Source organism: Crocuta crocuta, unplaced genomic scaffold (genome assembly GCF_008692635.1).
Source record: "Crocuta crocuta isolate KB4526 unplaced genomic scaffold, BGI_CrCroc_1.0 scaffold164, whole genome shotgun sequence".
In the NCBI taxonomy this organism is placed as follows: domain Eukaryota; kingdom Metazoa; phylum Chordata; class Mammalia; order Carnivora; family Hyaenidae; genus Crocuta; species Crocuta crocuta.
Window position 1 is genome coordinate 4,766,652 of NW_027530016.1, and position 18,388 is coordinate 4,785,039.

Sequence of the window (18,388 nt, forward strand, 5' to 3'; positions counted from 1 at the left end):
TCTGGAATATACTTTGAAATAAGATAGTGGAATCTTCTTTCCAAGGCTATCTAGAAACAGAGAATGATAATTCTCAGTTTTGGAAGGTACTGAGAGTTGGATCAAATGACCTTTTTAGGTAGCTCTCAATTCTCTGGATTGAGGATCAGAAATACCACAGGCTTCCTTGGGTTGTGGGGGGGTGGGGGGTGGCTCTGCATGTTTTCCCTTTTATGATGTATTCTGTAAGGACTCTAGCCAAAATTTCGGGAGAATAATTACAAATCTTGCTTCCTTTAAAACATTTTGCATTGTTTATCTGTTTTCCAATTTATCATATTTGCCCTGTCCTTCCCCACTGCACAGAGCATTCTGAGTCATTTTTTAGGTCTATTGAATATAGTAGGACAGGAGATTTGTGATGGCTGTCGCTGTACACATGTCTCAGAGCCTCTCTGCACATCAAGTGGCCAACACACCTGGCACTTAGAACATATCCTAGCATGGCTGCTATAGCCAACTCCTAGCACCCACTCCAACTCTCACTAGCTGTTCCACCCCACAGACAATCAGAGCATTGTGCAGAACAATCCCAGGGTTGTTCAAAGAGCATAGCCCAGGGCCCAGGGGGTTGCTGTTAATTTGTGGCACTAGATCAAGAATGATATGGCAGTAGCTTTATGAATGTGCTTAGGAAAGACTTGTATCAACAGCACCTGAGGCTCTGGCCCTTTCAGCCTTCTACTCTCCCTGAAAAACAATGCCATATGTATTTGAGGAGTTGGATATGTTCTGGGAAAACAAGCATTAGGAATGCACCCAAGCCCACAGTGGCCTCTGAGTCTGTTGGCACGTCCCTTGGTATTCCTGTGTCTCAGGTATACGTCATTACACAGGTGAAGGAAAGTAAGATTGTGCATGCTTTGTTAGATGTCTATTTGGCTTCTTGGTCAGGGTGGGGCCATGGAGTTGTACGAGGCTATGAGGAAGCAAAAATGGCTCTAGATGCTTCCTGTTCCCATAAAGTGTCCCCTAGCTCCGTCCAAAGCACATTTGAATGAAGTCTTTTCCCAAACTCTGGTCATCCTTCAATTATACATGTGATCAAATTACAATAAATCACACTGAATGGATGGGGTACAAAGGAAGCCAACTTCAGAATATCCATAACACAGTGAAGGTAGAAAAATATGAGTGACAAGGAAGATTAGCTAATGGAAGAGGCAACAGTAAATGAACCCTAACCTTTTTTCCAGATGTATGTTTCTGACTTAAACACAGATAAAGCAGAATTGTGAACAAGATTTAGAATGAACTCACTGAGGATTCCCACTTAATTTAAGTATTTTTTTTAGTGCTAAGTTTATATGAAGCATGGAAGAATATTTATTTTGAACATTAGTGACTTGTGTTGGCACAACGTTTTTATTGACTATTATTCCAAGCTATGGCTTTTATATTTTCCTGTTCTCTTTGACCGATATTTAATGAGTATATTTTAGAGAACACTTTTGCTATTTTATGGCCAGGGTGCTAGCTCCAGCAACTGGAAATTTGTAAAACTGTACAATACAGCCCTTCCAACATGGTTCCATCAGTTATACACCAGTAAATAACGGTGATTTCAAGGATGATTAATCATAATCATTATAAAGCACTTTGGCCAAGCCAACATCTGTTTCCATGGATACAGCTGCCGGCCATCCAGGTTTTGTAATTTATATGTTTTAGTTATTGTTCCCAGATGACTGTGAGGACCATTCTACACAATATGACCTTTTAACTTTAGGCCCCAATGGACTCTGTGGTTTACATGCAGCCTGTAGTTCTTTTGAGAAGTTTTTATTGAGAATTTGTAGGGCTCTGAGGAAATGAAGCAGGAAGTCTTCCCATCCGAGCTTCCTTGAAGAGGCAGGGTGAAGAAAAGCACAGTGGTAACAGTGTCAGTAACAGCCAACTAACTGACTGGCGACATTGTCAGTGAATCAGAGATCTAAAGACTCACAAGGTGCTGAGGACACTGATTCATGGGAGGCTGGAATGTCTTGTTCCATGTCACACTGAAACTGAGTAGAAAGCTGGTTCATAGCCAGATCCCCCGACTCTTGGGACAGGGCTCATCTTCTCCTCAATTATTTTAGACAAATAAGTTTTTTTCAGTTCTTTACTGAATGAATGTTTACCAAACCATACTATGTGCCAAGCTCTAGGCTCCACACTCGCAAGATAATGTCAAGCCAATGAGGGAAGTCAAAGCTTGCCTTGGTTTTTACCTGTGTGGCTCAGAACCAGTCTAGTGGGGGAAGGCTGGCATTAAGCAAAGAGTGATACAGGTGAATGGACAGTTAGGCTGTGACAGGTATTGAGTAGGTGAGACCTATGGTATCCTGAGGGCCTATCATTGGGCATCAGGTCTAGTTACAGAGGTAAGGACAGGTTTCCCTGGAGGCAGTGTCACCTGAGCTGAGATCTGAAGGAGGAAATTAACTTTGTGAAAATGAAGGAAATAGCATGTCAGGGACCGACATGTGCAAATGCCCATGGCAAGAGGAAGCAAGGTGAATACTGGCACTAAAAGAAGGTATGACAGGAGTTTAGAAATATGGGACAAGTGATCAGGGGCCTGATTATACAGGACTTGTGTGGGCCATAATGAAATATTCTGTCTCTGTTCTAGTTACAGAAAGAAATAACCTGCAATAGACTAGCCTGATCGGTTTGAATCACTATCAGTAGAAGCAGCTGGAGCCCCTCTAGCCCCTCTAGCCCCTCTATGGAGGGTAGAGCCATGCTTTGGTCTTTTGCACCTTTAAACACCCTACTGTGATTTTTTTCCTACATTTTTTTCTGTGAAGTCCAAATATTGAGAATGCCAAGAAAGCCCTGAGGCCTTGTCTGTTATTGGATAGTCCTGTTTCACATCCTCAAGGTGTTCAGGGTTCTGGTTTCCACTTGGCAGAGGAGGGAGACTATGCAGTAGACTGTTGTCACAGGACTGAAAGAATACGCTTAGTGTAGACCTTTCTCTTTCTATGCATAGGAATCAAAGCATAATGTAATCAGAGAGTGAAATCCCATCACCTTAAGCAATTCTGTTGGTTAGAATAAAGTCACAGATGCTGCCCACACTCAGAGGGACTGGGCTATAGAAGGGCGTGAACATCAAGAAACATGGGTCATGGAACCAGTCTGTCTGCCACGCTATCCATGTCCTAACCTCACAGACACATACAGGACCATCTGTATAAAGCCTAGGTGAGTTTTGTGATCTTCCTGAGTGAGTCAGATACACTTCTGGACTTGATATGGTTCCCACTGAAAAGGATTATGGAAGCTCAATAGCAAGTCAGGATTCCCTGGTGGGAAGGAAATCCTCTAGCCTAGTTCTTTATAGAATGAACGGCAAAAGGAATGTCAACTGTTGCGGTGATGAGGGAAATAGGAGGAGGAGATAGGAGGGTCTCGGGATATTCTGGGGATTTTCACTCTGCTTTCCTCAGAAGGGAGTCAGCAAGAGGGGAGAGGGAACTTGGCCGGAAAGGCAGGGGAAGGCAGGTTTGGGGCAGGACAGGAGCTGACTGCTTTGGACGCAGTTCTGGTTCTGTGGCCTCTGGTGGGTCATGTCTCCTCCAATGGGTTGTGCTAGTAAATAAGCAGCTTGGAATAGGCGATCTCTCAGTCTCTCTCTCTCTCTGTGTGAATATACGTGAGAAAACAGGAAGACAGACAGAGAGACAGAGAGACACAGAGAGATACAATGGAGGAACAGACAGGACCAAATCCTAAGCTTAGCTAGAAGGTGAGGAAGGGAAAGCTAGGGTATGAGAGGCTGCAAATCCTAGATTATGGCCTTTGGCATTAATTTATCATCCTCTAAGAAAGATAAGACTCAGCAGAAAATTGATTTGCCCAAGGTGTTGCATTAGTTCATTTACCAGAAGTGCCGGGCCCAAGGTTGACATCTGATTTCCACTTTGTGCTTTACTATTTCCCCATGAATCCCTAGGCTAAGAAGAGAGTTTTCTGGATGCTTTCAGGAGGGTAGGAATAAAGGGAAAGGGAAGACCACTCAGAGGAGAATGACCTAATTATAAATGAGGTCCATTTCTGACTTGTACTTGAGTATGAGGGAGGTTTACTGCCTTGAACAGAACATTTCTGTTTTGTAAACTATAACTCTCGTATAGATGGTCTTCGTCACATGGGCTGCTCTTCCCTTTACCACTGCACATAGGGGTCGGAAGGTTTTTGCTTTGAATTATTATCCATCACTGGAAGGCTTGCTAGACGTGGTCCTCTGTGCAGGACTTTGGGGGTTGATGATCTCACTCTGACACGTTTTTGAGCCTTGTGAGTGGTAGTATGCAACCCAACGATAGCACAAGTCCTTGCCAGGACAAGACAGGGCTGCTGACAGCGCTGTCACCTTTTTGTAGCCAAGGCCAGCCCCCCAGTGTGTCACAGAAGGGAGAATTTCACTAAGCTTACCTTGTTCATAATCTTGGGGATGCGAGTGAAAACAACAATTAGTAGCAATTTTCACCCATCAGATCAGAAAAGATGAAAAAGATAAATAGCTCATAGGATACAAGTGGTATCGTCACTTTGGAGAACAATTTGGCCGTTTCTGAAAGAACTAGAAGTGCGCACACATTTCATTTCTAAATCTATACCCCAAAGAGGAAACTCATCTAACTGCATAAGCAGACCCGCGCAAAGCTGTTTTTCACTCAGCATTGTTTGTGAGAGCAAACATTTGAAACAACCTAAATGAAAAAAATATAATGAAATATACCAACAGAATAAATATAATGGGGTTTGTTCATACATTGGAACGTAATCCAGAGGTAAAAAAAATTGAATACGATCTCTCTAGGTAAACATGGATAGATCTCACAAACATCATATTAAGTGGAAATATTGCAGAACAATATGATTTTTGTGAGGTAATTTATTTAAATGTGGAAGGCAAAACAAAAATAAAAGTATGCATTATCTATGTATGTATATCTATATACATCAACTATATAAACATATACAATATGCATATTTAATGGATAAAACAAATATATAAAACATATATCAATATAAAGCATATCGATATAAAATATAAAACAATGGATATATATTTGTACATATATATCCAAATATTATAATAGATTGGAAGGTTGAACAGCAAAGTACTGGTAGGAGTTTCTTGTGAGAAAAAGGACAAAGAGTATAAGACTAAGAGTACTTTAATTTGATTTTTAATGTATTATTTCCTTAGAAATTTCTAAAATGTCAATATATGATCATTTGTGTGTGTGAGAGAGGGACAGAGAGAGAGATACACAGGAATAGGTTTTTAATGTTATTCTTCGAGATTTTAAAAAGTTCTCAAAAATTTAATTAATGAAGAAGGTCACTATTTCCTACCAATGAGGGAAATGTGAAAGTTTGCAAATCTACCCCTTCTAACTAGAGTGAGAGGGGTGCCCTGAGCTACAAAGAGTTCAGGGGGATAGCTTCACCAGAACTGGGGATAAGGGTATGTGCCAGGGTGTAATCTGAAACTATAGGTGGGTAACTAAGTCCAGAAATGACCCATTGGCAAACACTTTCAAACACACATTCATGTGGAACCATAAAACTTTTAAAAAACAATGTGCTTGAAGAAGGCTTTAAGTAAACATTTGCTGAATTGGATATGCATGATGGTCGCAGCTAATTGTATTTTTAATATAATTATTCTTTGGTGTCTAGGAAAAGGGAGTTGAAAAGCGGGAAATAAATTATTTTTTGCATTAAGTCTAAATTTCAGACTGGTTCTGATTGTGACGGAAATTGCTTTGTTGAAGGTTTTTCTGCTGTTCAGCTGGGTGGCCATGGAGCAAAAGCACTTAGTGAATTAGAGGGGAACCAATACGCTTATAATTTTGAAGGCAAAGGCAGGGATTTGCAGAAATAAACATTTCCACTCAATAATGTTCAGGAAACCAGACCCCTCGCTGCTTGGATTGCTAGAGTAAAAAAACAAACAAACAAACAAAAAAAAACAATCCAAAGACACTACTGGAAATCCTCTGATTTCTTTTAAACTGGAATAATTGAGTTTAAGGAAGATGTAATCAGATTTTTTAATCTCAGAAACCTGTGTTTGCTGCCTATCATTAAAGCTCCCTTTCAGTAGCAAATTATTCCAAGGATTATTAGTAGTGATTCTGTGTATGATTTTATATGCAGGGCACACAATCGGTGTAGAATCAACACTTGCCCTTCAGTGAGGAGGTGTTAAGCAAATAGAATACTGCCTTTGTTTCTTTTCTTTTTTTCTTAATGTTTTTATTTATTTCTAGGAGAGAGAGAGACAGCGTGAGCAGGGGAGGGTCAGAGAGAGAGGGAGTCACAGAATGAAACAGGCTCCAGGCTCTGAGCTGGCAGTCAGCACAGAGCCCGACGCGGGGCTCGAACTCACGAACCGCGAGATCATGACTAAGCCACCCAGGCTCCCCAGAATACTGCCTTTGTTTCTTGTTTTGCAACTCCTTCTTTCTCCCCAGCTCATGAACACTTGCACCACCCGCCCCACATCCTCCACTTTGGTTCTAGATTAAACCTCTCAAGGAGCCTCTGATGTCATCGATCTTTCTTGGAAGTGTTCAAGAAACCTTACCTTCCACTGAATTAAGATCAAACTTAAGAGCCTATGCCAATGCTTGTTCCTACTGTTATTCCCCACTGTTCTATAGCAGGCCAGGCCAAGTGTTTTGTTTTATTCCAGTTTTACTGAGGCAGTCTCAGTGGGTTAGCTGGGGATGTTTCCTGAGGACTTCTCACCTTTTGCTCATTCTTTTTCCTTTACCTATTTTTACTTCTCTCGTTCATTTGATCTGTTCTAGACATACAAGAATTCTCTTAAAATTCATAGCATCCATGAAACCTTTCTTTTTTTAAAAAATTATTTTATGTCTTTATTTTGAGAGACAGAGAGCGAGTGGGGGCAGGGAAGAGAGAGAGGGAGACAGAATCTGAAGCAGGCTCCAGGCTCTGAGCTCGATGCGGGGCTTGAACCCACGGATGTTTAACCAACTGAGCTACTCAGGCGCCCCCATGAAACCTTTCTTAATTCCATCCAAAGGAAACATTATACTTCTTGCATAGCATCTGAAAAATGGGTTATCTGTATACTTGTGGGTTTTTAAGTATGAATTCAGCCTTTCTCACTCCATCTCAAGCTTCTCCAGCATTGAATTTATGACTTATTCATATTTATGTCCCTTAAAGCAGCTAGCACTGTGCCTTACAAATAGCAAGTGCTTAGTTAATATTTAATTAATTATTACCTGATTAGGTATGCAGTTGTATGGAAAAGTTGGCCCTAGGAAGCTATTAACTGACCTGAATTCAAATATCAACTTTCCAATTGTCTTAACAAACTGAAGACCAAGCAAGTGACTTCATAGTCTGGGACCTATGCTCTATGTGGCAATGTTCTTGGAACAGGCCAGCCACTGAAGTCTACTTGTTTTTCTGCTGCCATGTGTGGAGATTGCTTTAGTGACATGGTGAGACCAGAGCTCAGTGACCTCCAGGAGTTCTCATCATGCAGGATTCTGCCAATTTACTTGGAAGACAAAAGATTTTCTTTCAGGTCAATGTTTCTAACTCCATGGCATCATGGATATTTTACAGGGGATTTATTGTACATGACCTGATTTGCTGTGGTTTAGGAAGACTCCAGGGCATCAGCATTGGCATATTTGGATAGACAGGTATGGTGTAGGGTGACACGACCTCAGGACTCAGGTCCTCAGAATCCTTCAGAATGTCCATTCTTTGCCTGAATTATCTATAATGTGGACTTTTATTTATTTAGTTAATTTAATTTACTGATCAATTCTTTGTCTTCCATAATTAATCTTAAGTTATTTGTGGCCAACATGTATATCAATACAGTGAAATATAAATAGGAGATAAAAATGTTAAGACTAGAGCAAATGTAAGTTTGCATCAGAAAAAAGTTAAGATGGGTGGGAAGATGAGAGGAATAAGAAGAAACCTGTGTTCACACTATATGGATCTTTACAGTTGTGAGAGATGAACAAGAAATTGGGCTCATGTTGGCAACCCAGATGAAAACAAAAGTTGTCTGGGACATAGTTTCAATGTCAAAGAGCATAATATTGACCCTGGTGAGAAAGCAGTTTTTCACCAGATTAAAATCTAAACTAAAATGTTCATGGAGGGTGCCTGGGTGCCTCAGTGTGGTTAAGTCTCTGACTCTTGATTTTGGCTCAGGTTATGGTCTCAGGGTCATGAGATCAAATCCCACGTCAGGCTCCGCACTGGGCGTGGACTTGCTTAAGAGTTTATCTCTCTCTCTCTCTCTCCCCCCCCATCTCTCATCCCCATCTCCTGCTCACTCATGGGCTCACTCTCTCTCTCTCTTTCAAAAAAATATTGCTCACAGGACTTACTCCAAGGACAGTGGATGATATTCTCAATAGTACTGCACAAAGCTATGTGACATTAGTATCATTTCTCAGTAAATTACAGCACCCTAATTCAGTACTAGACCCATTTCAAGGGCCGCTACATGTCAGAGAAAGTGTGCCCCTTCCTGATGGACAGAATAGCTTGATTTGAGGGCAAAACCTGAAATGTCAGGAAGAATGGAAACACTATCAAAAAGTCCTTCATAAATGTCTCCTTCTTCAAGCAGGCTTTGGATGGGAGGTGAAAGGCATAGAGTTCATGATTGCATTTTTTATGAGCTCATGAGGGATTCTTCATTATTAATTGAGGGTGCATTGTTAATTATTAATTGGCCTTTAGTCACATTGTATGCCAAATTATCCTCATTATCACCACCTCCACCAACCTCACCTTCATTCCTAGAAAGTATCTATTTAGCTTCCATAGTGATATGCACATAGTTGGTGATTAATGAATATGAGTTGAATTAACTGTGTTAGGAGCCAGTTGAAAGTAAACCCTAAGTTTATTTCTCTTTATTGACCATTAAATTGACCATTAAATAAGCACTAGGGATGTATGAGGGGTAAACAGAATTTTCCATAATCAAATACATTATCATGAAATACCTAGTTTGCAGGCCAAAGGGAAAATTGTTCTAAGAATTATATCCATGAAGTGAGACTTCAGAAAGTTTTAAAATGACAATGAAGTGATGATCAGAAAATGTATTCTAGACAAAGAGCAGTGTTTGGGAGGAGACTCAATAGGGAGAGCATTCCTAATTTCACTGCAAGAAATCCAAGCCCACAAAAATGATTAAAATGGACATTTCTACAAGGACTATTTCATTTTACCCCAAAGCTGTCCCACCTAGTAGAGATTAGTATCTAGTCAACCCTTGAAAGAGACCCAGGTGGCTACAGAAATACTTCAAAGTCACAGCACCAGGACTAAGAATGTTTTCTGACTTCAAATTCAAAGCTTTGAAAGTTTGTCTCCTGCCTCTCAAGTCTGCTAAAGATGTTTTTAATAAATATTATTCAGGGAAGAGAAGACCCTCCACTTGCTGACTCTCTTTCTTTTTACCACCTTGTCAAACTATGCCTCTTTTATTTTTCAATTCCTTTGCATCTTGTTTTCCCTTCGTGGCAATCCATAAAGGTAGAACACAGCAACGTTTAATGGATGTTGATACTTATGGATTGATTCTTCAATTTGGAGAATGAGGTACAAAAACAAAATAAAACAAAACAAAGAACCTGTTCTCTGAAGAATGTTGCAACAGTTTCTGATAAAGCAGGAGCCACATAACATACATTTGGCATACCAGTTATGATTTGAGTTCAACTGTGAGTATCAAATACTAGAAATAATTGCAGCTTCAGCAAGACAGATGATGTGCAGTGGATGTCTAGGGGTGACCAAAAAGCTAGGAGAGCAGACCTGTGGTGTCATCTTGTCCTAAGATTCTTCCCACTTTGCCTGTCTTACCGCCAGCTGCCAGTCACTGTGTCAACCCATGAACTGAGTTGCTTCGTGGTGCTCTAGGCATTACATCCACTGGAGGTTGGCAGCATTGGGAACTGGAAGAAGAGGAAAGGCTACACGTGTCCATTTTAAGAGTGGTCTTACCCATAAATCCAGAGGGCAAACTGATGATCGCCGGAGTGTAGAGAAGTAGGGGAATGAGAAAAATGGGTGATGTGGAGTGGGACGTACAGGCTTCCAGTTACAAAATGAATAAGCCACGGAGATGAGAGGTACAACATAGGGAATGCAGTCGGTGGTACTGTAACAGCATTGTGCAATGACAGATGGCAGCTACGCTTGTGGTGAGCACAGAATAATGTGTAGACTTCTTGTATCACTATGTCGTACAGCTGAAACTAATGTCACATTGTGCCTCAACTATACTTAAATATAAATAAATAAATAAATAAAATAAGGAGTGATCTTAAAGAGGTCCAGTTGAGTCATATAAGGCTTTGATTTACATCACATTGCTCAGAGCTTGGCCACAGGCTGCAAAAAAGCTGGGAAATGGAAACTAGTCTTGGAGTCGATGTGCCCCACCAAAAATGGGGATTCCACTACCAAGGAAAAAAGGGAGGAAGCCACAGAAGATTTAGACTCAATTATTATAATAAGGATTTTTAGTTTCTGGTGATTATAGATTTCAGACATTTTTTCCCCAATGTAAATAGTTTTCTCGTTTAGGTTACTGTTTCTGGGTTGCATTAAACTCTTGACTTAATTTAGATAGAAATAAATCTCATTTCATATGTTCTCACAAAAAAGCAAAAGAAAACAAATGGATTGGCATCTTATTTCTTTGTTCACTCTCAAACAAAGTTAATTAAAAACTCTCAAAATGTTTGTGATAAATTTTACTTTACCCAAACTCCACTCCCAAAACACAAATAATCCAGTGAAGAAATGGAGTGATGCTACGTGGGAAGAACCTGACCCATTTTTCTTGGCTTCGAAGATGAACAGACACTTCTCCAAAGAGGACATCCAGATGGCCAACAGACACATNAAAATTCAAGATTTGTCTACACAAATACATATTTTTACAGTTACCATCATAGAATATGGGCCTCTCTTTTTTCTTTTTTCCCCACTCAAAGTATAAACCATAAACATTTTCTGTATTTCTACATTTACTTTATAATTACAATTTTAATAACTACATAATTCCCCATCAAGTTGACATACTACAATTTATTAAATCATTTTTTTGTTGTGCATTTAGGGTGTTTCTAGGTTTTTGACAATAAATATACTATGCATGGAGGTATTTTTATACTGTTGAGTAATTTACTTGTCTCACTTCCTGGATTGTCTGGATCAAAGGATTCATGAAAATTTGTATAGTTCTTGCTGTTTTTCCATTGCTTTCCAGAAATGTGCCAATTTCCATTGCCTCCAAGAATAAATGAGTACCCCAGTTCTGTAGGAACTACTCAAATGTTGAGAGCTATTAAAAACCCCAGCTTTTTTCCTGGTCTAAATGCTTCACAAATGTTGCTTTAATTTATATTTATTTTAACTAATAAGAGCAAACATTTGTTCTCATGCTTGTGTATCAGATTCTTTCTTATTGAAGCTTGTTTACTAACCACTTAGAGTTTTGGTTTCTATGTCCTATTCCAATTGACACTAGGGCAGTTTTAAAAATAGTTGTGCTGTTGGTGTGATAGAAAAGAAATCTAGTCTTTATTTTAAATAAAATAAAAACTCTGGTGGTGGCAGAATGGGGTCATGTGGAAAAAGGTGTAGTGACCCTGGTTTAGCCAAAACACTTGGAGTCAATCTCTTGAACCTGCATTTCCAGCATCCATAGGAGCTCAGTGGTCTTTGTTTTCTTTTGTCTTTGAAAGACAGGATTATGGCTGTAGAAGGAAGACTTTGGTATTAGGCTTACTGAGTTTTAATTCTAATTTTGACACTTAGTAGCTGTATGGCATTGGGCAAATTACTTAAAATCTCATCAGAATTAAGTGGGATATTAATCCTTAGCTGGTAAGCTATGGAGAAGATAGAATAAGTTAATGTATGTATGAAAACACATAGTGTGAGGCTTGGTTTGAAAAAGTCCACTTAACTCTCCTGTGGCCACTAGATGGATGCTAGAGCAGGTCATCCACAGCACAAGGGCACTGTATTTAAGGAGATGCCATTTGTATAATAGTCATTGCAGATTTACAGATTTATTGCAACAGAATAGATGTTGTAGGCTTTTATGTACTACTGTCTTGTTCAACCAAATCAATATAGTATGACAGCATTTCATCAGATGGGAATAAGTTTTCTTGACAAAAGGGTACTTTTTCTAATTTGCCAGGCAAAACAATGTTACTGGTTGGATGAAAGTTTTATGAATGACTGGTTTATGATTACCTATGTGTTTTTCTTGTTACAAAAGAATTCACGTTTGTAATAGAAAAATGCTTCCTCAACCCTTCAAAGATGTCCACATTTCCAGAACGTGGGAATGTGTTACCTTACGTGGTAAAGGAGAATTAAGGTTGCTAATTAACTGACCTTGAAATGCGGAGATTATCTTGCATGATCTCACTGGGCCCAATGTAATCACAAGCATCCTTAAACGTGGAAGGAAGCACAGCAAGGGGGCAGAGTGATGTCACATGGGAAGAACCTGACCCATTGTCCTTGGCTTTGAAGATGGAGGAAGCTGGTAGGAGCCAAGGAACATGGGAAGTTTTAGAAGCTTGAAGGGGCAAAGAGTGGATTCTATCTCTACCCTAGAGTCTCCAGAAAGGAACACAGCCCTTCTGACCCCTTGATTTTGGCCAGTAAGTCCCATCTTGTATCTGTAAAGCACAGAGCTGTAAGATAATAAACTTGTGTTGCTTTAAGGCACTTAAGTGTAGTAATTTGTTACAATAGCAATAGGAAATGAGTACAACATTAGTAATATGAAATTAGAAACTATAGACAACAAAAAGGAGAAAATAAAAGTCACCCATACAATTTCCTAGCTCTGTCTTCGGAGAGGGATTAGAAGCATGGCATCCCAATACCAGCAAACACCTTGTCCCCAGAATTTGTTATGGAAAGGAAAACATAGTAGCTTTGCAGTGGAGATACCTGGAAGACCTCACTTTAACCAAGTGGTCAAGATCAACATCACCAGCAATAAGTCATGCTGTTGTCATATGCCCCCCAAGTTGATGTAATGAGAAAGCCACTTTATATTTGTGGTATTCTTCTCAAAAACATATAACTTCAGTATAAGCACAAGAACAGAACAGGAAAAATCCAAACTGAGGCACAGTTTACAGAAGACCTGGCCAGTACTCCCCAAAACTGCCAAGGTTATGATAAACAAAGAAAGACTAAGAAACTATCATAGACCAGAGAGATTAAGGAGACATGATGGCTAAAATCAAAGTACAATCCTGGAATAGAAAAGAGTATCATTGGAAAAACTGGCAAAATCTAAATAAAGCCTGGAATTTAGTTAATAGTAAGGTAACAATATCCTAATTTTAGCAAATGTACCATAGTTACAGAAGATGTTGACATTGGGGGAAAGCAGATGAAAGGTCTATAAGAACTCTTTCTACTATCTTTCCAACCTTTCTGTAAACCTAAAATTATCCCCAAAAATACCTTTCACACAGTCCCATCATTCAAAAATTGCTATTAATTGTTTTTATAAAATTGAGATTAAACTCTGTAATTTTGGTAACCTGCTTTTTTACTTGTCAGCATGTTAAGACTTTTTCCAACTGGTAGAGCCATGAGAGACATCTCCCTTTTTCTAGTCATTATAGTTCTTTGACATCCTTTGGCTACTTAAAGGAAGAAAGTGACTGGCCTGTAGAATCATAGACTGTATGGTCATATGACATCCACTCTATAATGAGAGGTAGGCTCTGCCTGCATTGATTTGGTTCAAACCTCTCTCCACTTGTAGAAGAGAGAGCTTTCACAACAATTTCATAAGCTTTAATGTACATTCCACCTTAATATGTTGTCGACTCTGCACAGTTGTGCCCCTCCTAACACTCACAGTACAAGAAAGGCATGAGGAGACTTCCTGTGGCTTTAACACAAAAGCATTGTCTTACTCTATAATTCATAATTTATGATGCCACCAAAAGATGTGATCTTGTACTTTGAAGAAAAAAAAACCAAAACCAGATGACTATTTATACTTGCCAGTCACTAAATGTTTTATGCTCATTATTTAATCCTCAAAGCAATCTTCTGAGGTAGGAAATATTCTCACTCCATTTCATACATTTATAGAGAAGACTTAAGTGAGTTGCCCAAGGACACACAGTTAAGTGGCAACCCAGGAAGCTTGGCTCTAACCAGAATATCTGATCATCGTACAATGTGTCTTCTGAAGGAACAGTTACCTAAACTGGGAGTCAGCAGAGAAGTCACAGAACTTATTCTCTGGTGATTATTGTAGATCAAAAGCAGGAAGAGCAACAGTAGCAACAAAACCCGCCTGCAATTGTCTTGTGTTATTCAAGCCATTCCAGTGGGAGGAGATAATGTCAGAGCAGATGGCAGGAAAATGAGAGGAGGTACACGAGAGAGTTCTCTGCCACTCCTACTCTGGTTAATACTAAACCTTTTGTATGATTGACATGATTTTCAATATCTGTCATAAGTATTTTCCTGCAACATCATTTTTGATGACATCATAATGCATCACATCAGTGCAACAGACCCTGAAACTTATGCAAGTTTAGAAAAGGGGGTGTGGAACTTATCTCTGAAATGCTTTATAAACTGTAAAATGCTATGTGACTCTTACGCATCCTATTATAACACACTTTAAAAATTAAAGTTCTTTTCCCACAAAGATTCATATGTATCCATCTAGTTACTTAATGCCAAAATGAGACAAAACTCAGATGTAATTTTCTCTTATCTTTGTTTCTGTCTTGCACATTTCTTTGTGAGTAGAATTAAGTGACAACCAAAAATAGAAATGCATTTGTTAGCACCTGATACCATTGTTCTGAAAGAAAGATATTTTCTCCATGATGGGAAACCTTCCTCACACTGAGTAATATACAATTGAATTTGCATGTTAAAAATGTGTGCACTGCCTTTTTTTATAATTAAAGATAAGATTAACCTGTGTGTCGAATTTTCCTGCAACAACAACTTGAAAGATTTTCATGTTAATTTCGCTGAAAATGGTGTGAGAATAATGGGTAATTATTTTCTGCCGACATTCTCTCCCAGTAGACGGAATGTGCATTTTGGAACTGAACTGTCAGTTTTGATTTCAGCTTAGTTTTCACCTAGAGTTGGTGCATTGAGATTATTTTCCCATTATTGTTTAATATGTACTTTCGTAGGGAAGTGGAAGTAATTTGGGGCCATCCTGTCAATCATCTCCTCATAGGTTGGACACATATATGAGAAATATAGAAGGAAAGTCTACAGCCATCTGTTTCAGAGGGTCTAACTTATTTACATATAGAAAAGCCCTGATTTTGTACCCTTTGTTAGAACTGACCATATCTTAAGTTGAATAATATAAGGAAAATCTGTATAGTGCAGATATCATGGACAAAAAGTCATTTTATTTGTTTATACAAATGAATCCATCTCTTCATTTTTAATGCCATTCTCCTATGTATATTGTATTGAGTGGACGGTATTTATCTAGGTAGCTCAGAATATAATGTCAACTGATCTCATCTTGTCTTAGCCTTCTTAAGAATTGAAGGATCACATGAAGAAGTTCTGATTCATATAATTATTAATTCATAAGGAGAACTTTATTTTCATTTTATACACTGATAGGTTTGATCATTTTAAGTGTATTATTCATTATTTAAACACTTATTATGTGCCTACTATTTATAATCATCCTGTTAGGTGGAAAGAGAGGTCCTAAGATATAAATGACAAGATCTCTGAGCTCTAGGCACCAACAATTTGACAGCCTCTAAAGGTATGTTTGGGTTTTATTTGATAAATTTGGGAAAACTAATGAATGTTTTTGATCAAGGGCATCGACATGGTGATTTAGAGAATTTAAGTGGTCATGGTATATGGACTATACACCTTCGGAGATCATAGACTGGGATACTTGGTGCGAAGATATTATGGCGGTATGTGGGGCAAATAAGGTGGTGGCATTAAGATGGATGGACAAAAGAGGAATGGGTTTGGAGGAGGAGAGTCTAAACATCCAGCTGACTGGCTAACTGAAGGCTAGCATCTGACCAGTTGGATGAATTATTTTAGAAACATGCTCAAGTCCAGATGAGGCTCTGGGTCAGAGCAAAAGTGGTAGTTGTTTTGAACAGCTTGAATATAGAAGCTGGTGAGGTACTCAGTAGGCAGGTGAGCATAGAGGCTGAGACGTGGAGAGAGGATAGGAAGATACAGTTTCTGGAATCCATTTCTTATAAAAATAATTTGGAATTTGGTAGCTGTCAGAGTAGATAGGATTCACGAGGGTAATTTCTTTCAAACACTGTTGACTGTGACTCAGTATATTTTACATCATGACTCATTACATGTATGTATATGAATATGAATATTTATATATGATATATACCCATATAAATTTATATATAATCTTCATGAACTTATGCCCAAATATTGTCCTCATTACATTTAATGCACTCTGGTAATTTTTCCATTCCATTTTTTCTTTTTCTTTTTTTAAAATTCTTTTAATGGTTATTTTTGAGAGACAGAGAGACAGAGTGTGAGTGGAGGAGGGGCAGAGAGAGAGAGGGAGACACAGAATCTGAAGCAGGCTCCAAGCTCTGGGCTAGCTGTCAGCACAGAGATCAACACGGGGCTCAAACCCACAGACCATGAGATCATGACCTGAGCTGAAGTCAGACACTTACCTGGCTGAGCCACCCTGGCGCCTCTCCATTCTATTTTTAAAATAATCTTTTATTTAAAAAAAAAGTGCTGGTCAAAAGTGCTGACCCATTTAATAGATTTCATAATCTATGACTCAATCACAGCCCGTGGTTGACAACATCCGTGCTGTGGGTCCAGCTCTTGTGTGTGTTCCCTTGTCATCACACCCCTGCATCTGCAGGGAAGGAGGGCTCAGCTAGGATTCTGAGCAGGCTGGTGTGAGCCCTGCTTCTGCTACCCTTGAATTCCCCTCCCTCCTGAAACTGAACTGAGAAGAAGCACAACACTCAACTGAGGATAAGTCTTCTGATTCTTCGGGATCCAGGATGTGTAGAGTGGTTCTGTATTACACACAATAAAAAGAAAGGTGAGGAGAACAAAGAAAAAGTACAGGATATATGGATAAGAAAGGGATGATGGAAAATTTACTTTGAAGTTACATCTCCAACTTTTTTCATGTATGTATGAGGCCAGATAATTGGCAATCAAATACTTGCAAAGTCATCAGATGAGCCAGAGCTCTTGAGTCTATTTAAAAATTTTTTTATTATTTATTTTTGAAAGAGAAAGAGAGAGAGACAGAGAGAGACAGGTGTGAGCAAGGAAGGGGCAGAGAGAGAAGACACAGAATCTGAAGCCGACTCCAGGCTCTGAGCTGTCAGCACAGGGCCCAATGTGGGGCTCAAACTCATAAACCGTGAGATCATGACCTGAGCTGAAGTCAGATGCCTGACCAGTTGAACTGCCCAGGGGCCCCTTAAACCTGTTTTTATGTTGAGTAGGAAGGTTTGAGGGTAGTGTGTGCATTTGTGGTTGTGTGTATATGTGTGTTTGTACACTTCTATATTTTTATGTATGTGTACTGGGTGTTTATGTATATGTGTGTGCATACTGTGTGTCATTTTATTACTTTATTTTATTCAAAGAGTTTCACTACTCTGACCTTCAGTATAGACAGCCTGTCTGATATGCCTGCATTAGACTCTACCATCTGCTACTATTCCTCCAATTATTCCCCTCCCAGACATCCTCCCTGATTCATTAAAGATATAAGTACTTGGTGTATCTTCTTTCTTCCTCCCACTAATTCTGTCATCATGTTCGGTAGCATCACATGATATCCACATAGACAGTGCACTCCCATACCCCACCCTCCACCTAAGATCTTCCTTCAAGAATTTCACTTCCCTCCTAGGCTGGTCAGTTAATACCATAGCTATATTTACTCTCTCTTATCCAATCTCCACACTCCTTGACCCAATTCTCAGTCTTAGCTTGATCTTAGATCATCTTATTTCAGTTGCATCTTATTTCAGTCGTAGTAATAGAAGCTATTGGTAGAGAGCTTCAACATATTTCCTTGCTTCATTTTCCAAACATTCACATTTTTGCTTTTGTATGCTGTCTTCCCCCTGCCACAATGGAGGACTGTTAATGGCCGTTAATACTCCACCAGCTACATTGAATTCACATTCTCTTATCTACTCAATAATATTACTCTGGTGGCTATACCTTTCCTCAACATAGAACTTTCCCCTCCACTAGATTATTTACATCACCT

At 39.2% G+C, this 18,388-nt stretch overlaps 1 protein-coding gene across 19 annotated transcripts in view; it reads right to left on the reverse strand.

Annotated features, from left to right (window-relative positions):
- LOC144231725 (uncharacterized) overlaps positions 1–18,388 on the reverse strand; it is a 374,679-nt gene that overhangs the window by 130,938 nt on the left and 225,353 nt on the right. For 6 of the 19 annotated variants that reach the window (XR_013335157.1, XR_013335161.1, XR_013335158.1 and 3 more), the window contains exon 6: positions 12,487–12,637. The exons of 12 other annotated variants lie outside the window; for them this stretch is intronic. Coding sequence is in view for 1 of the 7 variants with exons in the window: in XM_077764291.1 (XP_077620417.1) it covers positions 12,547–12,637 (91 nt within the window). In the remaining 6 variants the exon portion in view is untranslated. Of the gene's footprint in view, positions 1–12,485; positions 12,638–18,388 lie in introns of those variants that run through there. One more of the 19 variants, XM_077764291.1, reaches the window with a different exon arrangement.